This window comes from Scyliorhinus canicula, chromosome 20, assembly GCF_902713615.1.
Source record: "Scyliorhinus canicula chromosome 20, sScyCan1.1, whole genome shotgun sequence".
Lineage (NCBI taxonomy): Eukaryota > Metazoa > Chordata > Chondrichthyes > Carcharhiniformes > Scyliorhinidae > Scyliorhinus > Scyliorhinus canicula.
Window position 1 is genome coordinate 38,809,209 of NC_052165.1, and position 24,337 is coordinate 38,833,545.

The 24,337-nt window shown below is 50.2% G+C and overlaps 1 protein-coding gene across 2 annotated transcripts in view; it reads left to right on the top strand.

Annotated features, from left to right (window-relative positions):
• The window catches only part of LOC119955273 (GLIPR1-like protein 1), a 48,765-nt gene that overhangs the window by 13,254 nt on the left and 11,174 nt on the right, over positions 1–24,337 (top strand). For both annotated transcript variants that reach the window (XM_038781343.1, XM_038781344.1), the window contains exons 2-3: positions 1,435–1,680; positions 21,549–21,661. In XM_038781343.1, coding sequence (XP_038637271.1) covers positions 1,435–1,680; positions 21,549–21,661 — 359 coding nt within the window. The remainder of the gene's footprint in view (positions 1–1,434; positions 1,681–21,548; positions 21,662–24,337) is intronic.

Here is a 24,337-nt window from a genome sequence, read left to right on the forward strand (position 1 = left end):
ATCCCGAAGTTGGAGACCTGGTTAACCGACATGGCGAGCTTCCTCGGCCTAGAGAAGATTAAGTTCACCTTGAGAGGGTCTTTGTTCGGGTTCACTTTGTTCGGCAACCATTTGTTGACTTCTTCGCGGAGAATTATTCGTTGTGGGGGGGGGGGGGGGGGGGGAGGCTAGGGTAGCGTAGAATAGGGGGTTAAATAGGCCGGTCATGGAGAGATGAGAGTTGGTGTTTGCACTATGTTTATTCTTCTTTGTACATTGTTTTTATATTGTTGCTGTTTGTAATGCCAAAAAAACCTAATTAAAATTGTTTATTAAAAAAAAGATGCATATCCATTAATCAGGCATGGATCAAAAACGTACAGCAAAATAATAAAGAAAGGGAGATAAGGGAATAAGCAGGAAAGACCCTTACAATAGCATTCAGTAAATAAAAACAACTCTTGAAGTGGGCATTTTTCTTTAAGTTGTTGTACCTTATTCACCATTGTTGGAAAATGTTTCCAACCTTTTCGGTGGTACGTTAGCACAGTGGTTGCTTCACAGCGCCAGGGTCCCAGGTTCGATTCCCGGCTTGGGTCACTATCTGTGCGGAGTTCTCCTGTGTCTGCGTGGGTTTCCTACGGGTACTCCGGTTTCCTCCCACAGTCCAAAGATGTGCAGATTAGGTGGATTGGCCATGCTAAATTGCCCTTGGTGTCCAAAAAGGTGAGGTGGGTTACTGGGTTATGAGGATAGGGTGGAGGCATGGGACGCTCTTTCCAAATGGCCAGTGCATTCTCAATGGGCCCAATGGCCTTCTGCACCATAAATTCTACGTTTTTGCAAAAAGATGTTGTTTATGAAAAATAAACCAATAATTTGTTGCCACATGCATTTACAGAAATGTTTTTCTTTCAAAATTACTTCATTTCTCCACAGCTAATCAATGAAGAAAAATTTTCTGATTTGCCTTAGATCTGAAATGTCTAATGTTCCACAACTCCTTATTGCGCTCATATGCCACAGATTTGCCCCCTCACCCAGCAGTCAATGTCCTGCTCCTATTATGTTCTTTGGTTTCTTGACAATTTATTGTGTTTCTAATTCAATGTCATCTGCAAACTTAAGTTGTAAGTTCCCCTTCCTTCATTCAAAAGGTAGTTGGATGAATACCTGAAGAAGGAAAGTCTTCAGGGCTATGGGAAAAGAACAAGTAGTAGCACTCTCAAAAGTGGCTGCTTTAGCACAGTTAAAATACAGTAGTTAAGAACTCTATTAGTTGTTGATCAGAATGCTGAAATGGTGTATTGATGCATAGGGAGTGGAGTAAAAATGGCATTGACACAATTATCACTGAGCTTTATTATTGATTAAATGCTTTGGACTGAAGAGCTGAGTAAAATTAGTGCATGGTATGTCCTTATGGTATTGTAACTTTTTTTTCCCCAAATCTAGAGCTGGGATGCAGGTCTTGCTAAAACTGCAAAAGCATGGAGCAAAACTTGCAACTCTGCAAAGAATCCACACCTGGAGACAGGAGATGGTCATCCAAGTTTTGAAACTGTAGGAGAAAACAACTATATTGCATCAGACACCATTTCTATCGTCGATGCCATTCAATCATGGAATGATGAAGGAGCTCAGTTTAATTTTGCTCAAAATTTATGTGTCAAGAAACACATGTGCAAACGTTATACTCAGGTAACCGATACTTTTGCCTCCATTACACCCTGTGTGCAAGATATTTTTCTGCCGTATGTTCTGTACTAATCAAGAGGATATGCAGTTGCAGTTATATTGTAATCTCCCAGTACCAGTTCTGTTCCTTATGTTGGATGAGGTGTAATTCTGTGAGTTGAAGTGGACTATAAGCATTTCCTCCCAAGGATGCATATATTGCTTCTGTATACTATTTTGCACCAAGGGGGTGAGAAATGCAAAACCTTGTTTTGACTCAGGAATGCAGTCACAGTAACAGGCATTTCTGGGCTTAAATTCATAAGCTTCTGGTTATGAAGAATACCTTGTGGAATGCAATATGAAATGATGTAGAACACTTCAGTCTGTAAATAATGATCTGCTTTAATATTGGAATACCAGGGGACTTCCGGTGGCGGTCATGGAGTGAGTGGTCGCACATTTGGTAGCTCCCGCTCGTGGCGGTCTTTGTTGGGACTGGATTTGACTGTTCATGGGCCTCGTACACAGTTAAAGCCCCTGCCCATGATGAGTGAGTCTATGTCGAGGATTTCTGCCATGGTTTTTCTCATGAATTCCACGCCATCCCAGTTGGGAGTGTACACGTTTACAGGGACCACTGGTGCTCCTTCCAGCGCACCACTAACTGTGGCATGCCATCCTCCTGGGTCCTTAACCGTCTTTGGCGCCGTAAAGGTCCTCTTGTGTAGAAGTATGGCCACCCCCTTTGACCTCATCTTGTAACAAGATTGGTACGTCCCATCCACCCAGCTTTTCCTTACGTGTAGTTCACCTCCCTCAGATGTGTCTCCTGGAGGAAGATAAACACATCCCTCAAGAGTTTTCAGATGGGCAAAGACTCTGGATCTTTTCACTGGGTTGTTAAGTTGTCTCCTGATGTTCCATGTGACTATCCTGATTTGGGTGGGGGGGGGGGGGGTTCCTGGCTCCATCACCCCTCCCCACCCCCCAGGGGCCAGGTCAACCATACTTACCTTACGGACGCGCCCCTGAACATTGGGGTTTCCCTTTATTTAATGACCATCCAGAATGGCCGTTTTTACCATGTTCACCATGTGACTGTTCCCCTACCCTCCGGGGTTTCCCTTATGTTTGGGGATTCGCCAAGATGGTCGTTTCTGGCATTATTGTCTTCGCTAACGCCAAGTGCAATCTGGCGTAGCCAGCATTTTATCCACCCTCTGATTCCCACACTCCCCCATGTGTCTGCCTACCTCTTGTCTCCCCTCTTTCTCCCCCACCACCCCCTTTCTGCCAGGTATTACCTCCCTGTCAGGAGCTGCGATGTCGACACCCCTTCCCGTGCTGGCTTACCCGCTAGTGTGGTATCCTCCCAGGAGCAGTCCTTACCCTCCCCTATATGTTGGGGTCTTTCTTTCCCCCCAACCCCCCATCGCTTTCCTCACCTATCTCCTTATTGATCTCACCCCCTCGTTCCTGGGACCAAAGTTAAGTTATGTGATGTAGTTCTATCCCATGCAATTGTCCTCTTCTATTCTTTACACAGAGTTTGTTTCAACTGTTGTTGCTGTTGCCTTCCCAGCCTGTGTCTGTGCAAAAACCCGTCTGTCTCGACCAGTGTGGTGAAAGTAGTATTCCTTCCCCTGGAAGGTTACCCACAGTTTGGCCAGGTACAGCATTCCAAGTTGCACCCCATCTTGTAAAGGACTGCCTTGGCTGCGTGAAATTCAGCATGGTGCTTGGTCAGGTTTCCCCAATGTCCTGGTACATTCGGATCGAGTGGCTTCCATTGGCAGGACCGTGTGTGCCTTGCCCAGTTTAGAATCTTCTTCCAATCTTGGTACCAGTGAAGTTTCACTATGACAGCCCTCGGTTTTATTTATTAATTAATTTATTTACGGGATGTGGGTGTTACTAGTTAGGCTAGCATTTATTGCCCATCCCTATTTGCCCTTCAGAAGGTGGTGGTGCCTTCCTGAACCATTGCAGTCCCTTCAAGTTTAGGTACACCCACTGGGCTGTTAGAGAGTGAGTTCCAGGATTTTATCCCAGCGACAGTGAAGGAATGGTGACATATTTCCAAATCAGGGTGGTGAGTGACTTGGGAGAGGAACCTCCAGGTGGTGGGGTTCCCAGGTATCTGCTGCTCTTGTCCAAGAAAGTAAGTCTTGTATTTGGAAGGTGCTGTCAAAGGAACCTTGGTGAGTTACTGCAGGGCACCTTGTAGATGGTACACATGGCTGCCACTGTTCTTCGATGGTGGAGGGTTTGAATATTTGTGGAAGGAGGTGCAATCAAGCCGGCTGCTTTGTCCTGGATGGTGTCGAGCTTTTTTTTAAAAAATATTTTTAATCTCCATTTTCACATTTTCCTTCAAAATTTACACCCCACCCACAGACAGTAAACGGTAATAAATACAAAATCAATCCCCTTAACAATAACAACGATCCCATCCTCCCACCACCCCAAACAACGGCCCACCTGTCAATATATGCATCCAATAAAACAAACCCTCCCACGGTGGAAACAAAAAACAAAGGAGAAAAAGAAAAAAGGAGTCCGGGACCGCCCATGGTCACCATAGAGTCCACTCTCTTCCCCCCACATTCAACGCCGTCCAACCTCTGAAAGAGTACCGTACATCACTTCCGGTGGCGTGGGCGCGCAAGGCGGCCGCAGCGCGAAGAGCTCACGCCGGTGGTCGTGGGTCGTGGCGATTTTGGGGAAATCCCCGAGTTTCAATGCACCCCCCGACTACCGTCGGCCTTTGGGGCCGTCGTGAGCAGCCAGCGGGGCTGATTTAAAAACTGGTGAAGAACCCCGCGCGGATGTTGGGGCGGTGGAGGCTGAGGTGCTGGGCCCAGTGCGGCGGCAGGGCCTGAGCAGCGGGGACGGAGCTACGAGGAGGCCAAGGAGGCAGGCCCGAGTCCAGGGCACCATGTAGTGGGGTGAATAACAGCGCATGGCTCCCACCTAGGAGGAGGAAAGAAGGATGAAGCCTGGTCCCAGGGGAGCTCTGGATGAGTACAGAGGGGAAAGGAAGAGAGCTGGAAGATTTAAAGAAGCTTGGTGAAGTTTTTTTTTCCTCCCCTTTTTCTTTAAAAAAAAGAATAATTCAGATTGATGAAGGACAGAAGGGTGGAAGGAGAGAGAGGAGAAGAGAAAGAAAGTGAAAAACAATAAGCCGCTAAAGGATGCGAAAAGCAGCATCGAAGAACGGAGGAAACGCGGGATTGCCGCTGATGGAGAAGGCGAATAGAAGTTGTGATAGGATGGCGGAAGCCGAACTGCAAAGCGGGGCCGCACTATTTACGGTGGAGAAGATGACCGAGGTGATGGCGTTGGAGCTGGAAAAACAGTTTGCGAGTGATGCACCATCAATTGGACTCGAGTCGTAGTGAAGTTCCAAACAACAGGCTTTAATACGCTAGATGTGAGCCCGGTAGTGGTCGTACAGAGAAAGGCCGACAGCCCCCCCAACACGAGCCTTGTAGGCGGAGTTACCAGCCAATCAGCGGGGAGTCACATGACCAGCCACAACCAATTGGCAGAGAGGCACATGACTTGCCTGGGCCAATGGGCAGCGAGGCTGCTGTACCAATGGCAGCCTGGTTCTCCGGTAATATGATCTCTCTAGCCATACTACCACATTCACCCCTTGTGGAGAAAGAATGGGGGGGTGGGGGTGGGAAGGAGTGGCGGGAGTGACGGCCCATAAAACTGGTAGTATGACGAGAGACCTTCTCGGGTAGGACCGAGGGTAACTATGGATGCCCACTGGCCCGTGACGAACGTGCAAGAAATCCATGCTATATACAGTGTACAAGAGAAAAAAAACAACAATAACCATAGTAATAATAATAAAAAACATAGGCAAGGAACATGTGTAGAACATGAAAGTCCATAAGGTCCATCAAATTGACTCGATCAGCCGGATGGGTGCTTTCGGTGTCCTGCTGGACCTGCTCAGCGGCGCCGGTGATGTTGGAGCAGTGGTCGTCCCTGACTCCGGGAGCTGTGGTTCTGTATCCGTACCCCTGTTCGGAGTTGGTGGTAGCCGGGCCGGGGGAAGGGGTTCCTGTGCGCTGGGTTCCGGGGGCTGTCGGAACTGGGGTTTTGGTGTTGGGGGGTGTGGCCGTGTCTTGTCGTCCGTCGGGATACTCCACGTACGTGTACTTCGGGTTCGCGTGGAGTAACTGGACTCTGTCAACCAACGGGTTGGACTTATGCACCCGCACATGCTTCCGGAGCAGGATGGGCCCAGGGGTGGCCTTCCAGGTCGGAAGTGGGATCCCCGAGGAAGACTTCCTGGGGAAAACAAGAAGATGTTCATGAGGTGTTTGATTCGTGGCAGTACAAAGGAGGGACCAAATAGAGTGGAGGGAGTCTGGGAGAACCTCTTGCCAGTGGGAGACTGGGAGACACCTGGACCTCGGGGCCAGTAGGACGGTCTTCCAGACTGTACCGTTCTCCCTCTCGACCTGACCGTTACCCCGGAGGTTCTAACTGGCCGTCCTGATAGAGGCGATGCCCCTGCTGAGCAGGTATTGACGCAGTCCGTCACCCATAAAGGAGGATCCCCGGTCGCTGTGGATGTACGCAGGGTAACCGAACAGGGAGAAAATGGAATGGAGGGCTTTGATGACTGTTGAAGTGGTCATGTCGGGGCAGGGAATGGCAAAAGGGAAGCGGGAGTACTTGTCAATCACATTTAAAAAGTATATGTTGCGGTTGTTGGAGGGGAGGGGACCCTTGAACTCCATGCTGAGACGTTCAAAGGGGCGGGAAGCCTTTATCAGATGTGCCTGCTCGAGGCGGTAAAAGTGCGGTTTGCACTCTGCGCAAATGTGGCAATTCGTAGTCACAGTCCTGACCTCCTTGATGGAGTAGGGCAGGTTGCGGGTCTTAATGAAATGAAAGAAGCGGGTTACCCCTGGATGGCAGAGGTCCGCGTGGAGGGTGCGGAGGCGGTCTATCTGCGCGTTGGCGCAAGTACCGCGGGACAGGGCATCAGAAGGCTCATTGAACTTCCAAGGACGGTACAAGATATCGTAGTTGTAAGTGGACAACTCGATCCGCCACCGCAAGATCTTGTCGTTCTTGATCTTGCCCCTCTGTGCATTATCGAACATGAAGGCTACTGACCATTGGTCTGTGAGGAGGGTAAACCTCCTGCCGGCCAGATAGTGCCTCCAATGTCGCACAGCTTCGACAATGGCCTGTGCCTCCTTTTCCACCGAGGAATGGTGGATTTCGGAAGCGTCGAGGGTCCGGGAGAAAAAGTCCACGGGTCTGCCCGCTTGGTTGAGGGTGGCCGCCAGAGCTACATCGGACGCGTCGCTCTCGACCTGGAATGGGAGGGACTCATCGACAGTGCGCATCGTGGCCTTCACAATGTCAGTTTTGATGCGGCTAAAGGCCTGGCGAGCCTCCATCGACAGGGGGAACGTGGTGGATTGGATGAGGGGGGTGGGCTTTGTCGGCGTAGTTAGGGACCCACTGGGCATAATAAGAAAAGAAGCCCAGACAGCGTTTGAGGGAGTTGAGAAGGGGAGTTCCATAAGGGGGCGCATGCGTTCGGGGTCGGGTCCCATCACTCCGTTATGCACTACGTAGCCGAGGATGGCTAGACGGTCGGTGCTAATCATGCACTTATCCTTATTATACGTGAGGTTAAGGAGTTTTGCGGTTCGGAGGAATTTACAGAGGTTGGTGTTTTGGTCCTGCTGGTCATGGCCGCAGATGGTGACATTGTCGAGATACGGGAGGTTAGGTGGATTGGCCATGATAAATTGCCCTTAATGTCCAAAATTGCCCTTAGTGTTGGGTGGGGTTACTGGGTTATGGGGATAGGGTGGAGGTGTTGACCTTGGGTAGGGTGCTCTTTCCAAGAACCGGTGCAAACTTGATGGGCTGAATGGCCTCCTTCTGCACTGTAAAATTCTATGTAAATCTATGTAAATCGTATTGGTCAACCATTCGGTCCATCTCCCTTTGGAAGGCCGAGACCCCATTCGTGATACCAAAGGAAACCCTTAAAAAGTGGTAGAGTCGCCCATCCGCTTCGAACGCAGTGTACTTTCGGTCACTCGTGCGGATGGGGAGCTGGTGGTAGGCGAACATAAGGTCCACCGTGAAAAAGACTAGGTACTGCGCGATCCTGTTAACCAGGTCGGAGATACGGGGGAGATGTTACGTGTCCAGCTGCGTAAACTAGTTGATGGTCTGACTGTAATCGATGACCATACGGTTTTTCTCCCCAGTCTTAACCACCAGCACTTGTGCTCGCCAGGGACTGTTGTTAGCCGCTATGACCCCTTCCTTCAGGAGCCTTTGGACCTCGGACATGGTGAAGGTCCGGTCCTGGGCACTGTACCGTCTGCTCCTGGTGGCGACGGGTTCGCAATCCGGGGTGAGGTTTGGAAACAAGGAAGGGGGGTCGACCTTGAGGGACACGAGACTGCAAACAGTAAGTGGGGGGATAGGGCTGCCGAATTTAAAAGTTAGGCTCTGCAGGTTGCACTGTAAATCCAGTCCAAGAAGTGCCGGTGCGCAGAGGCGGGGGAGGACGAGGAATTTATAATTTTTAAACACCCTCCCCTGGACCATGAGGTCCGCTATGCAGCACCTGGTGATTTGGACGGAGTGCGAACCAGTTGCCAGAACTATTTTGTGCTTTACGGGGTGAATGGGGAGCGCGCAGCATCTTACCGTGTCGGGTGGATGAAACTCTCTGTGCTCCCGGAGTCCAGTAGGCAGCTTGTTTCGCGACCGTTGAGGTGGATCTGTGTGGTCACTGTGGAAAGCGTGCAGGGCCGTGTCTGGTCCAGTGTCACCGAGGCGAGTCGTGGCGGGAACGCGGAGTTGTCATCCAGGACGGAGTAATCGCTTGCGGGGTCCTCCGTGCCGTTCCAAGATGGCAGCGCCCGTCGGCCGCAGGTGGAGGGGGATGAACAAGATGGCGGCGCCCTGGGGTCACAAGTGGAGTCGGTGGCCCAAAATGGCAGCGCCCGGGGCTCGCCATTTTGGGCTTGTCTGTGCGTCCTGCAGCGCAGGTCTAGGGGTCCGAGTCGGCGGGGGTGAGGTGGCTGTGCCACTCTGCCCAAGGGGCTGCCGCGCGGCCGGGGGCATACGTGCCTGCGTTGCGGTCAGCGACCCTCCTTCTCTCACAGTCTCTGCCGTATTTGGGGTGACTACATGCCCGCCACAAAGGCATCCCTAATCGGTGACCTGCGGACAGGCGCAGTTTCTCCCTTGGACAATGAGGGCCCGATAGAATTAATCGAGGGACTCAACTGGGAATTGTTGCCTTGTTGCCAGGAGGTGCCGCACGTAGACTTGGTTTACTGGCCTGATGAAGTGTCCTTTTAGGAGATCCATGGCGACATCATAGTCCAGTTCGTCTTCTATCATCGAGTAAACGGCAGTGCCCACGCACGAGTGGAGGATGTGGAGTTTCTGCTCCTTTGTTGGTTGATTTTCTGTCGTAGAGAGATAGCTGTTGAAGCACGCCAGCCAATGTTTAAAAGTTGCTGACGCGTTTACAGCATGCGGGCTGATCCGGAGGCATTCTGGCTTAATCCGTAGTTCCATTTTCAAAGTCTAGCGTATTAAATTGATGCACCATTAATTGGACTCGAGTCGTAGTGAAGTTCCAAACAACAGGCTTTAATACGCTAGATGTGAGCCCGGCAGTGGTCGTATAGAGAAAGGCCGACTGCCAGCCAACACGAGCTCTTGTACCCCGCCTTGTAGGCGGAGCTACCAACCTCTCAGCCAATCGGCGGAGCGTCACATGACCAGCCACAAACAATTGGCAGAGAGGCACATGACTTGCCTGGCCTAATGGGCAGCGAGGCTGCTGTACCAATGGCAGCCTGGTTTTCCGGTAATATGATCTCTCCAGTCATACTACCACATTGAGGGACATGGAGGCCTGGAAAAAGGAGACAGCGGTCGCATTGAAGTTACTGGTGGAGGAGGCAATCGCCCCGATAATTGCCCCGATGAAGGTGGCAAAGGCATTGGACGAGGTGAGAGAGCAGGGCGAGAAGATGAAGGAAGTGGAGGAAGTCATGTCACGACACAGCGACCAGGTCACCTCGATGGGAGATGAGTTGCGGAGGGCTGTGGAGATTAATAGAGGTCTCCGAGCAAAGCTGGAAGACTTGGAAAACCGCTCAAAGCGGCATAATTTGAGAATTGTGCCAGAAAGGACAGTGGGCCCAAGGCCAACACAATACTTCACTAAGAAGCTGGCGGAGCTGATGGGGGAGGGTGAGAGCCCCTCCCAGTACGAGCTAGACCGAGCCCATCGGTCATTAAGGCCGAAGCCCAAAGTGAACGAGCCGCCAAGGGCAGTAATTATCTGCTTCCATAAGTTTTGCATGAAGGAGAAGGTGTTAAACTGGGTGAAGCAGAAGCTATGGGATGGTACTACGGTCCAGATCTACCAGGACTTGACGGTGGAATTGGCAAAAAGACGAGTGGCGTTTGGGCGAGTGAAGGCGACGTTGTACAAGAAGGGGGTACGATTTGGTATGGTGTACCCAGCGAGGTTGAGGGTAACGTATAACGGCAAAGACTTTTATTTTGAGACAGCGGATGCGGCTGAGACGTTCGTGAAGGCAGAAGGCTTGGGACAGACATGAAGAACGGAGCTGGAAGAGAGACTGTGGACTGTGTTTGAACAGCCGGAAAATTTATAAATGTTATAACTTTCTTTTTACGGATTTGTATTGTAATCTACTTCTCTTTGTATTGTTATAGAGTTTAAGTTAATGGTGGGTTGATGGGCACTCTGTGTTGCGACGGTTAAATGTTATGTTAGTGAATTGTATGGGTTGGATTGTTGGGTTTGTTTGTTTTTTTTCTCTGGGACTGGGTGGAAGGGGATGATATGTCTTGGCAGGGGGGTGGGAGCCACCCGCACTAGCTAGCTAAAGTCAGCTAGTGAACGGAGTTGAGAGGAGAGGAGGGCTGCGGACATTGGAGCCTGGATAGTAGGCGTCAATGGGCCTACGAGGCGAGCGAGAGGGGGGGGGGAAGGGTTGGATGCTGGGGGATGTTGTTTCAGGGGGAAAGGTAGGGGGGGGTTTCGGGAGGGGGGAAGGGGTTCGATGTTAACAATGGACAGGGGCGGGTCAGTCTTATGGGGCAGGGCCCGGTGGTATGTTGATGGTGGATAAGAAAGGTGGGGGGGTGAGAGACCCCCAGTAAGGATAGTTACGTGGAATGTGAGAGGGCTAGGAGGTCCGGTCAAGGGTGCTTGCGCATCATAAAAGACTGAAAACCGATGTGTCAATGCTGCAGAAGACTCACTTGAGGGTGAAGGACCAGGTGAGACTTAAAAAGGGTTGGTTTAGGAAAGTGTTTCACTCTGGATTTGATGGAAGGGGAGCAGTGTCAGTCAGCAAAAGGGTACGCTTCCAGATGGAGAAGGTAGTGGCAGATCAGAGGGGTAGATATGTGATTGTGGCAGGGGTGCTGGACGGGAGATTAGTGGCGCTGGTAAGTGTATACGGGATTTGCGAGGAAGGTGTTTGGAGCCATTCCTGACTTGGACACACACAAGCTGATTGTGGGGGGGGACTGGAACCTGGTGCAGAGGCCAAGGTTGGACAGATCACAGCCGCGCTCGCTGGTCCCATCAGGGGTGGGGGGGGCAAAGGTGCTAGCTGGACTAATGGTGGAAATGGGAGGGGTGGACCCTTGGAGGTTCCTGCACTCAGGGGAACGGGAGTACTTGTTTTTCTCAGCAGTCCATAGGGTATACTCGCAGATTGACGTTTTTGTGGTGGGAAAGGCTTTGCTGGCTGGAGTCAAGGGGTCGGAATACTCTGCAATGCTGTGTCAGATCACACGCCACATTGGGTGGATATGGTGCTGGAGAAGTGGGTAGTACAGAGGCCGGGGTGGAAACTGAATGTGGGGCTTTTGGGGAACCAAGTATTCTGTGAAAAAATTGAAAAAGTAATTAAGGAATATGTAAGATTCAACTGTACGGGTGAGGTGTCAATGGCAGTCGTCTGGGAGGCTCTAAGGGCGGCAGTGAGGGGTGAGGTAATTTTGTTTAAGGCCAGGGTGAACAAAGAGGAGAGGTTGGAGCGGCAGAGGCTAATAGATGAGATGTTGGAGCCAGATAGGAGTTATGCGGAGGATGGGGACCCAGCAATGCTGGGAAAGAGGAAGGAACTACAGGCGAACTTCGACCGACTATCCACCAGGAAGGCGGTGCGCCAACTGAGACGAGCGAGTGGTGCAGTTTATGTTGTATCTGCGAAGCCTTCCCGGAGGGAGGCAGCAGCAAGGGAAATTCTTCAGGTAAGGGATAGGGCCAGGAAGTTGGTGGTGGCTCCGGAGCTGATTAACAAGGTTTTCGAGGAATTCTACGAGAGGTTGTACAGGTCAGAGCCAACCGGGGGAGACCGTGAGATGCTGGAATTTCTAAATGGGTTGGAGTACTCGAGGCTAGGGGAGGGAGACAAGGCTACATTAGAAGGAGCAATACTGGAGCAGGAGATAAAAGATGCGATTGGGAGGATGCAGTTGGGGAAGGTGGCAGGGCCGGATGGGTTTCCGGTGGAATATTATAAAAAATTTAAGGATAAGTTGGCACCCCTGATGGTAGGGATGTTTGAAGAGGCAATAGGGAAGGGAGTGCTGCCACAAACCTTGGGGCAGGCATCAATTTCACTAAAAAGAACAAGGATCCGACGGAGTGTGGGTCGTATATGCCCATTTCACTTCTTAATGTGGACGCAAAGGTATTGGCGAAGGTACTGGCGGGTAGGCTGGAGGGGTGCCTCCCGAAGATGATAGGTGAGGATCAGGCAGGGTTCATGAAAGGGAGGCAGCTGTTTTTGAATATTAGGAGGGTTTTGAACGTCATTATGGCACCGGCGGAAGGGAAGGAAACAGGTGGTGGTGGCACTGGACGCCGAGAAGGCGTTTGATCGGGTGGAATGGGTGTACCTGATGGCAGTGCTGGAACGGTTTGGGATTGGACCAAGATCTGTGAACTGGGTCAAGTTATATAAGGAGCCGAAGGCGAGTGCCTGCACGAACAATATCAGTTTGAGATACTTCTCTCTCCACCGTGGGACGAGGCAGGGATGTCCTATGTCCCCCCCCCCTGCTGTTTGCGCTTGCGATTGAGCCGTTGGCCATCTCATTAAGAAGTTCGGGAGCATGGAAAGGAATAGTGAGGGGGGGGGGGGGATAGAGCATAGGGTGTCCTTGTACGCCGACGACTTGCTGCTGTATGTGGCAGAGCCGAGTGCGTCGATAGGAGTAATATTGGAATTGCTGCAGGTATTTGGGTCTTTCTTTGGGTACAAGCTGAACTTGGACAAGAGTGAGTATTTTGTGGTGTCTCAGCCGGGGGTGGGGGCAGGGGTGGTGGGACTGCCATTCCGTAGGGCAGGGACTCACTTTAGGTATTTGGGGGTGCAGGTTGCCCGGGAGTGGGGAAGGCTTCGCAGATACAACATCACTAGTTTGGTGGGGAGAGTGAAAGCTGACCTGGCGAGGTGGGATGGTCTCCCTCTGTCACTGGCGGGTCGGGTGCAGGCGGTTTAAATGAATGTGTTGCCGCGATTTCTGTTGATTTTTCAATGCCTACCGATTTTCCTGCCAGTCTTTTTTCAGGGAGATTGAGGGAAGGATTACCTCGTTTATATGGGGAGGGAAGGTGGCCAGAGTGAGGAAGGTGCTGCTACAGAGGGGAAGGCAGGCAGGGGGTTTGGGTCTCCCCTACCTGATGTACTATTACTGGGCGGCGAATGTGGAGAAGATGCGGAGCTGGGTCAGAGGGGTTGATTCCCAGTGGGTCAGAATGGAGGCGAGTTTGTGCAGGGGGTTGGGGCTGAAGGCACTAGCAACGGCCCCGCTCCCGATAGCTCCGGGGAAATATTCAGGGAGACTGGTAGTAATAGCTTCATTGAAAATCTGGAGGCAGTTTCGCCAACACTTCGGGTTGGGGGCAGGGTCGAGGGAAATGCCGATCCGGGAGAACCACAGATTTGAGCCAGGGAGGTGGGACGGAAGCTTTCGGAAATGGGAAGAAAAGGGGATAAAGACTCTAAAAGATTTGTTTCTTCAGGGTCGATTTTCAAGATTGAGGGAGCTGGAAGCGAAGTATGAGCTGGAGCTCATACTAAAGTCAGTAGGACTTTAAACTTCTGAGTTGGGGGGAAGGGAAAGTGAAAGCGACAGGGAGCATGGAGTTAAATGGCAAGATACGCAGGAGGATAACATGTAGGCAGGTGGATTTAAGCTTGATGCAGACTAGGAATTCAACAAAAAGGAAGGATAACTTTGGACATCTTAGGACTTCCAATATCTGTAATGATAAGAAAGTTAGCATTAAGGTACTTTACCTGAATGCTCGTAGCATTTGTAACAAAGTAGACGAACTAATGGCACAGATCATCGTGAATGATTATGATGTGGTAGGCATCACAGAGACATGGCTGCAGGGGGTTCAGGACTGGCAGTTAAACATCCAAGGATATACAACTATCGAAAAGACAGGGAGGTGGGCCGAGGGGGTGGGGTTGCCTTGTTAGTTAAGAACAAAATTAAATCTATGGCACTAAACGACATAGGGTCGGATGATGTGGAGTCTGTGTGGGTAGAATTGAGGAACCACAAAGGCAAAAAAACCATAATGGAGTTATGTACAGACCTCTAACAGTGGTCAGGACCAGGGGCGCAACATGTACCGGGAAATAGAAAAGGCATGTCAGAAAGGCAAGGTCACGGTGATCATGGGGGACTTCAATATGCAGGTGGATTGGGTAAATAACGTAGCCAGTGGATCCAAAGAAAAGGAATTCATGGAATGCTTACAAGATGGCTTTTTGGAACAGCTTGTCATGGAGCCCACAAGGGAGCAGGCTATTCTGGACCTAGTGCTATGTAATGAACCAGACTTTATAAAAGATCTTAAAGTAAGGGAACACTTAGGAAGCAGGCGATCATAATATGGTTGAGTTCAGTCTGCAGTTTGAAAGAGAGAAGGCAAAATCGGATGTAATGGTGTTACAGTTAAATAAAGGTAATTACGAGGGCATGAGAGAGGAACTGGCGAAAATCGACTGGAAGCAGACCCTAGTGGGGAAGACAGCAGAGCAAAAATGGCAGGAGTTTGTATGCATAATTGAGGACACTGTACAGAGGTTCATCCCCAAGAAAAGAAAGATTATCCGGGGAGGGATTAGACAGCCATGGCTGACAAAGGAGGTCAGGAAATGTATCAAAGAAAAAGAGAGATCCTATAAAGTGGCCAAAAGCACTGGGAAATCAGAAGATTGGGAAGGCTACAAAAACAACAGAGGTTAACAAGAGACAAATAAGGAGGGAGAGGATCAAATATGAAGGCAGGCTAGCCAGTAATATAAGAAATGATAGTAAAAGTTTCTTTCAATACATAAGAAACAAACGACAGGCCAAAGTAAACATTGGGCCAATTCAAACTGATTCCGGAAGGCTAGTGATGGGAGACGAGGAAATGGCTGGAGAACTTAATAAGTACTTTGCGTCTGTCTTCACAGTGCAAGACATGAGTAATATCCCAAAAATTATAGAGGGTCAGGGGGCTGAGTTGTGTATGGTTGCCATTACAAAAGAGATGGTGCTAAAAAAGCTAAAAGGACTTAAAATTGACAAATCTCCTGGCCCCGATGGGCTACACCATAGAGTTCTGAGAGAGGTGGCTGAAGAAATAGCGGAAGCGTTGGTTGAGATCTTTCAAAAATCACTGGAGTCAGGGAAAGTCCCGGACGATTGGAAGATCGCTGTTGTAACCCCCTTGTTCAAGAAAGGATCAAGACAAAAGATGGAAAATTATAGGCCAATTAGCCTAACCTCGGTTGTTGGTAAAATTCTAGAATCGATCGTTAAGGATGAGATTTCTAAATTCTTGGAAGAGCAGGGTCGGATTAGAACAAGTCAACATGGATTTAGTAAGGGGAGGTCGTGCCTGACGAACCTGTTAGAATTCTTTGAGGAGGTGACAAGTAGGTTAGACCAGGGAAACCCAGTGGATGTGGTCTATCTGGATTTCCAAAAGGCCTTTGATAAGGTGCCACACAGGAGGCTGCTGAAGTAAGGTGAGGGCCCATGGTGTTCGAGGTGAGCTACTGGCATGGGTTGAGGATTGGCTGTCTGACAGAAGGCAGAGAGTTGGGATAAAAAGGTTCTTTTTCGGAATGGCAGCCGGTGACCAGCGGTGTCCAGCGGTGTCCCACAGGGTTCAGTGTTGGGGCCACAGCTGTTCACCATATATATTAATGATCTGGATGAAGGGACTGGGGGCATTCTAGCGAAGTTTGCCGATGATACGAAGTTAGGTGGTCAGGCAGGTAGTGCTGAGGAAGTGGGAGGCTGCAGAAGGATCTAGACAGTTTGGGAGAGTGGTGCAGGAAATGGCTGATGCAATTCAATGTGAGAAATGTGAGGTCTTGCACTTTGGAAAAAAGAATCCAAGCATAGACTACTTTCTAAACGGTGAGAAAATTCATAATGCCAAAGTACAAAGGGATCTGGGAGTGCTAGTCGAGGATTCCCTAAAGGTAAACATGCAGGTTGAATCTGTGATTAAGAAAGCGAATGCAATGTTGTCATTTATCTCAAGAGGGTTGGAATATAAAAGCAGCGATGTGCTACTGAGCCTTTATAAGGCTCTGGTTAGGCCCCATTTGGAGTACTGTGTCCAGTTTGGGCCCCACATCTCAGGAAGGGACATACTGGCACTGGAGCGTGTCCAGCGGAGATTCACACGGATGATCCCTGGAATGGCGGGTCTAACATATGATTAAAGTCTGAGGATCCTGGGATTGTATTCATTGGAGTTTAGAAGGTTAAGGGGAGATCTAATAGAAACTTACAAGATAATACATGGCTTAGAAAGGGTGGACGCAAAGAAACTGTTTCCGTTAGGCGAGGAGACGAGGACCCGTGGGCACAGCCTTAGAATTAGAGGGGGTAAATTCAGAACAGAAATGCGGAGACATTTCTTCAGCCAGAGAGTGGTGGGCCTGTGAAATTCATTGCCGCGGAGTGCAGTGGAGGCCGGGACGCTAAATGGCTTCAAGGCAGAGATAGATAAATTCTTGATGTCGCAAGGAATTAAGGGCTACGGGGAGAATGCTGGTAGGTGGAGTTGAAATGCCCATCAGCCATGATTGAATGGCGGAGTGGACTCGATGGGCCGAATGGCCTTACTTCCACTCCTATGTCTTATGGTCTTATGGAGCAGGGAGAAATGTTTAGGTATATGCAGGTTCGGGACTTTGCCAGGAAGGAGATACAGAGCTTCCCGGAGGAACTGGCCTCCATGTTGTTGGAGGAGGTGCTGGCGGCAAGTGGACTGGAGAAGGGGACAGTGTCAGCGGTATATGGAGCTATGTTGGATAAGAATAAGACAGCACTGGAGGGGATCAAAGCGAAGTGGAAGGATGAGTTGGGAGAGGTTATAGAGGAGGAGGTCTGGTGTGAGGTGCTCCGGAGAGTGAATGCCTCCACCTCGTGTGCGAGGTTGGGGCTGATACAGCTGAAGGTGGTGTACAGGGCACACCTCACGAGGGCGAGGATGAGCTGATTCTTTGAAGGGGTGGAAGATGTGTGTGAACGTTGCGGGGGGGGGGGGGGGGGGGGGGGGGGTGGCTAATCACTTTCATATGTTTTGGTCCTGTCCAAAGCTTGGGGAGTACTGGAAGGAGGTGTTTAGGGTCATTTCCAATGTGGTGCATGTGAAGCTGGACCCGGGTCCCCGGGAGGCCATTTTCGGGGTGTCGGACCAGCCAGGGTTGGAAACGGGTGCGGAGGCAGATATCATAGCCTTCACCTCGTTGATCGCCCGAAGGCAGATATTGCTGGGATGGAGAGCGGCCTCTCTACCCGTGCCCTGGCGTGGCGAGGGGACCTGTTGGAATACTTGACCCTTCAGAAGGTTAAGTTCGAACTGAGGGGAAGCTCGGAGGAGTTCTACAAGTCATGGGCACTATTTATTATGCACTTTCAAGAACTGGATAACATCGAACATTAGTTAGGAGGGGGATGGGTGGGTGGGGTGCGGGGGGAGGGGGGCTGGGGTGCGGGAGAAGGGGGGCTATGTATGTTGAAGATGGCTATGGGTAATCCCTGATTCCTTTTTTTCTTTGTCATTTGTTTATGTTAACATGCGGGCTGATGTCTGGGCATGGTGGGAAGATGGGATCGTTGTTACTGTTATGGGGTTTGAGATATTCGTTGTTGGTTATTGATTGTTGCTGGGTGTAAATTCGGGGAGAAAAATTGGAAAAAGGAGAATTTTTTTTCAAAAAGAGTACCGTACATTAACCAAGAGTTGTAAACCACTACCCCACCCCCCCCCCCCCCCCCCCCACCCCCCCCCCCCCCCCCCCCCCCCCCCCCCCCCCCCCCCCCCCCCCACCCCCCCCCCCCCCCCCCCCCCCCCCCACCCCCCCCCCCCCCCCCCCCCCCCCCCCCCCCCCCCCCCTCCTCCTGTCCACTGCTCTTGTAAAACTCCTTCCCCCCCAACTTTCACCCCGGCTAGACCATTTCGGACCCTGTTCTGCCAGGCTCCGATGGCCGCAGCACCTCCCCCACCTAACTCCCGTTCACTGGCCGGGCTTAAACTGGCCAGCGTGGAGGCCCCGCCCGGGTCCCTTTCCCCCTAGCTCGGCCCTAGGAAAGCCCAGAATACCCCTTTAGCACACAAACCCCCGCATATCCACCTACAGCCCAAGAGCCCCTCACTTCGACTGTGAACGTCCCATTATTTCCCTTGTCCAAATCTCTACAACATTGGCTCCTTTAGCCCATACACCCAAACGCAGTAAAACAAAAAAAAGAAGAAAATACAGTCATGAGGGTACATGGCCATTTCTCAATCTCTCAGTTCTGCCACAGTCCTTCTGCCTTCGCAAACTCCTCTGCGCTTCCGCCGTTCCAAAATAAAGTCCTTGAGCTGAAGTTTACCCCGGCTTTGCTGGATATACAATGCCGCACTGCACCTTGATAATGTACAGTGCCTTTTCACTCGGTGAAAGCAGCCTGCCTCCTCGCCAAGCTCCACCGTAAAGTCCTGGTATACACGTATAGCTCCAGCCCACTGCACCACCTGCTTCTGCTTGGCCCAGCACAGGGCCTTCTCCTTCACACTGTACCTACAGAAGCACAGATTCACTACCCTTGGCAGCTCACTCGCCTTTGATACAGGCCTCCACGGACCGATGAGCCCCGATCCAGTTCCATATCGGGAGGGATATTTCCAGCATCGCAGGAAAATACTCAGTCGGACTCGGCCATTCAACTCCTTCGGGCAGTCCCCCAATCCTCAAATTCTGTCGCCTGGATCTGTTTTCCAGGTCTTCAATTTTTCCTCGAGATCTTTGTTGATCTCCATCACCTTCTGCATCTCCTTCCCCATCGAAGTAAGTGATCACCGTGCTGCAATAATGTCTTCTCCACCTTCCTTCAGTGCCTCCCCTTGCTTCCGCACCTCTGCCACTGCGTTCGCCACCGCCGTCTTCCCCAGAGAAATCGCCTCCTCCACCAGTGCACTAAAAACCTCCCCATCTCCCTTCTCTTTGTCTCCAGTATTTTGTAAACTGCCTTTTGAATTCCGCAGCCATCACCTCAGTTATTTCTTCAGCCGTAAGCACTACGGCTTCCCCTGGTGCTCCAGCCTCCATTTTCTTTACCGACCCCGCGGTGACCTTTCTACTACCCCGACGGACTTTCAGCTGTTTTCACGGTCGCCATATCCTGACCTTTATCGCCTTCCCTGCTTCTAGGACCAATCCCCGACATCAATCCCCGACAATGGCCTTTCCTGAACGGGAGCCCTCCAACGCGTGGCTGCCTCCCGCCTGCCGTCACCGGAAGTCCCGGTGTCGAGCTTCTTGAGTGTTGTTGGAGCTGCACTCATCCAGGCAAGTGGAGAGTATTCCATTATACTCCTGACTTGTGCCTTGTAGGTGGTTGCCAGGCTTTTGGGGGTCAGGAGATAAGTTACCTGCCGTAGGATTCCTAGCCTTTGACCTGCCCTGGTAGCCGCAGTACTAATGTGGCTATCTAGTTCAGTTTCTGATCAGTGATAAACCCCAGATTGTAGGGGATTTAACGATGGTGATACTATTGAATGTCAAGGGGCGATGGTCATTGCCTGACACTTATGTGGCGTGAATGTAACTTGCCACTTGTCAGCCCAAGCCTGGATGTTGCCCAGGTTTGCTGCATTTGGACAAGGACAGCTTCATTATCTGAGGAGTCATGAATGGTGCTGAACATTGTGCAGTCATCTGAAAACAACCCCACTTCTGACCTTATGATGGAAGGCAGGTCATTGATGAAGCCCCTGAAATAGTTGGGCCTAGGACACTACCCTCAGGAGTATGTCCTGGAGCTGAAGTAATTGACCTTTAACACCACAACCATCTTTCTTCGTGCCAGGTTATGACTCCAACCAGTGGAGAGTTTTCCCCTGATTCCATTGATCCAGTTTAGCTAGGGCTCCTTGATGCCATACCCGGTCTAATGCATTGATGTCAAGGGCAGTCACTATCACATCACTTCTGGAAATTCAGCGCTTTTGTCCAAGTTTGAACCTGGCTGTAATGCGATCAGGATCTGAATGACCTTGGCGGAACCTCAAAGTGAGCATTCATGAGCAGGTTATTGCCGAGTACGTGCCACTTGATAGCACTGTTGATGACTCCTACACTTTGCTGATGATGGAGAGTGATAAGGTGGTAATTAGCTGTATTGGATTTGTCCTTTTTCTCTTTACAGGACTACCTAGGCAATTTTCCACATTGCTGGGTAGGATGCCAGTGTTGTAGCTGTACTGGAACAGCTTGGCTAGGGGTGCAGCATGTTCTGGAGCACAAGTAATCAGTACTATGCTGGAATATTATCTGAAACCTTTGCAGTATCCAGTGCCTTCAGCCTTTCTTGATATCACGTGGATGTGAATCGTATTGGCTGAAGACTGACATCTGTGATGCTGGGGACTTCTGGAGGAGACCCTGCTTTAGGCTTTGGCCTGAGTGACCTGAAGGCTCTGTCTATATCCGGAGGTTTTGGAAAGTGCTTCCTTTCAACCAGCTTACCCAGCACCTGGTCCACATATTCCATGGGGTTCCTGCCCTCCATACTTTGCAGCAGACTCATGATGTGGAGGTTTGGCGGTGAGACCGGTTCTCCTGGTCCTTCATCTTCTCCCTCAGTGCCCCTTGTGTGTCACCACCAACCTTGCAATTTCAGTCTCCAGGGAGGCGTTTCAGTCACTCGGGTCAGTTGCCGCATTCTCCAGGTCTCTGATTGTTGCCTCTTGTGCCTCCAACTGCTGCTCTGTATTCTAGCGCCACCTTTAACGGGGCCAGGCCTTCAGTGTTGCCATCATTTTGATCATGATAGCATCTCTGTGTTTTAGAAGCTTATGCGTCAGGTTATCGATGGATAGTGTGGCATGAGCCCCGGTGACCCAGCTCGCTCAGGTGTGGCTGGCTGTGTCTGGTCCCACGTGTTTGCCAATGTCTCGTTCTCCCTCTCTAGGCTTTGACTCGTCTTTCCGGATCCTAGAGTTATTCCCGGGCATTTCTTGGTATTGTGGTGGTCTTGGGGGGGGCGGGGGGTTTCAACAGATTTAGTGGCATATTTGTGTGCTAAAAGTGCCAATTTTCTGAGTTCTCCGACGAGAGCCACCTTTCCTGCATCCGCTCAGCACATCCCCGTCACCGGAACCCACATATAGAAAAATATTTGATGCCAAGATGAAATTATTAAAAGGAAAATGTTCTGTCTGATTTACCACATCGATTTTATAACTTTATATACATATTTTAAGATCATTAAATAATCTTTACATTATTTTCCAGCTTGTCTGGGGAGAAACTTATAAACTTGGCTGTGCAGCTAATCATTGCTCCAAAGGGATTAAAGGTTCTAAAATAAAAGAAGGAACAATTTTTATCTGTAATTATTCACCCAGGTAAATCCTTTTTCCTGTTTTAGTTTGTAACACTATTTAAATGGTGTTGATTTTTATGAAAAGTAGAAAACCACTATTGCTTTAATAGTTAATATCATGCATAATGAGAACAATTGATTGTTTGCTGCTCAGAAAATGTCACTACTTCTGGGTAATACACTACTTTTAATAAAAAATTGCAATACTTGGGTTAGCAAATTGCATTACGTGTGGTAAAAGTAGACATGCAGGATTTTTGATAAAATGTACACCATGATCTTACCTTAGTCACTTCAGGCTTATTGCAATTTGAGTTATTTGCTCCTGTCTTAAATTTCGCTAAGCATTATCCTTGCGGTAGCTGCAGGGCTTCTAACAACCAAAGGGAAGAATAGATCACATAAACGTAATTCTGCATAATGTTTTAGATCTCTTGATTTTCCAATGAAAACAAGGGGCGCGATCTCACGGCGCGGCAGGTGTGAATCCAAGCAAACTGGTTAGATTGCGTGGGAAGAGTCTGAAATCGGGAAGCGTGCCAAGCGCCGATCGGTTTCTGATCTAACCAGCCCACTCTCATTGTCGAGGTCAGCACGTGAGAAACCATTGTCACCAATTAAGGCCAATCTCCATCTCATTTACGGGAAGGACCCCCTATCTAACGGCTCCTCAGCGGCTGACGGTCACGCAGGCGCCATTTAGCACACTTGTTTAAAACATGAAGCAAATGAAATGGCTGCTGTGGGGATTGGAGGAGGTGAATGGCCATCTTATAATAATCTTTATTATTTCCACAAATAGGCTTACATTAACATTGCAATGAAGTTACTGTGAACATCCCCTACTCGCCACATTCTGGCGCCTGTTTCAGGGTACACGAGGGAGAATTCAGGAATGTCCAAATTACCTAACAGCCCGGGCGCGATTCTCCGCTCCCCAGGCTGGGTGGGAGAAATCGCGGGAGGGCCGCTCTGGCACCCCTCACGATTCTCCTCTCCCCCCCCCCCCCTCCAAATGGCGTGTCGTGTTTTGCGACACGCTGCTTGGAGAATCGCCTGGTCGCCGTTTTCTACGGCGACGGCGATTCTCGGCCCGCATGGGCCGAGCGGCCTGACGATCCCGACCTACCTGTTCACGCCGGCGGTAACCACACCTGGTTGCTGCTGGCGTGAACAGCGCGTGACAGGTAAGTGTGAGGCCTGTGGGGGGCGGAGAGAAGAACGAGCACACGAGCATGCTCGTGAGGGACTGGCCAGCGATCTGGTGCCCACCGATCGTCGGGCCGGCGTCTCTAAGAGACGCACTCTTTCCCCTCCGCCGCCCCGCAAGATCAAGCCGCCATGTCTTGCGGGGCAGCGGAGGGGAAGACGTCAGCCGCGCATGCGTCATTCTCCCAATGCCGCTCCTAGCCCCACCGGATGCATCATTCTCCCAATGCCGCTCCTAGCCCCCTGGGGCGGGGAGAATAGGGGGCGAGGAGTGGCCTCCGACACCGGCGTGAAACACTCCGGGTTTCACGCCGGCGTCGGCCGTTGCGGAGAATTTCGCCCCCCGCCTTTCGGGACTTGTGGAGGAAACTGGAGCACCTGGAGGAAACCAACGCAGACACGGGGAGAATGTGCAGACTCCACACAGACAGTGACCCACGCCGGGAATCGAATCTGGGACCCTGAGCTGTGAAGCAACAGTGCTACCCACTGTGCTAAAATGCTGCCCAACTGTTACAAACTGACTAAATGTTTAATGGATTTAAAGGCTGCAGGGAGGGAGAGCAGACAAAGGACTACCATTCCAGGGAAGACTCCAGACCTGAGCCCCTACAACCCAGCATAGGGCTCCACGTCCCTTAAGAGGGACCGCCTCGGCACCTGGTGTGCAATTGTTCAGAGGCTTCTTCCACCTTACCAGCCCTCTGACTGCAAGGTTTCCAGATTGGCACTGCTAAGGGGCAGGATCTTTTCCCATGCTCTCAGCCTTTTCTGCTAACATGGCTAATATATGATTTTTAATAGTATAATGTCACTAAATCATTTCTTCCTTTAAACTTTTATTATCTATAGGAAAAGTAGATTTCTATCACTCCTGCATGGAGAATCTCAGCCAAATAGTCTCAGGAGGGATATAGACAGGTTAAATAATTGGGCAAGAACTTGTCAGATGGAATATAATGTCGGAAAATGTGAAGTATGCAAGATGAATATTATTTAAATTGAGAAAGACTGTAGAGAACTATAGCACAGTGGGATTCGGGTGTCCATATGCATGAAACACAAAAAACTAGCATGCAAGTTCAGCAGGTTTTAGGGAAGTCAAATGGAATATTGGCTTTTATTTCAAAGGGATTGGAGTATTAAAAACAGGAAGCCTTGCTCAAACTATACAAGGCATTAATTAGGCCACAGCTAGAATACTGTGAACAGTTTTGGTCCCCTTATCTAAGGAAAGATGTTCTGACATTAGAGGCAGTTTCGAGAAGGTTCGCTAAGTTGATCCCAGTTTGGAGGGATTTTCTAATGAGGAGTTGAGTAGGTTGGCCCTGTGCTCATTGGAGTTTAGAAGAATAAGAAGCAAACATATTGAGTCATATAGGATTTTCAGGGGGTTTGACAGGATAAATGCTGAGAGATTGTTTCCTTTTTGGAAGAGTCTATGACCAGGGGACATAAAGTAAGTGGTCGCCTATTTAAGACAGAGATG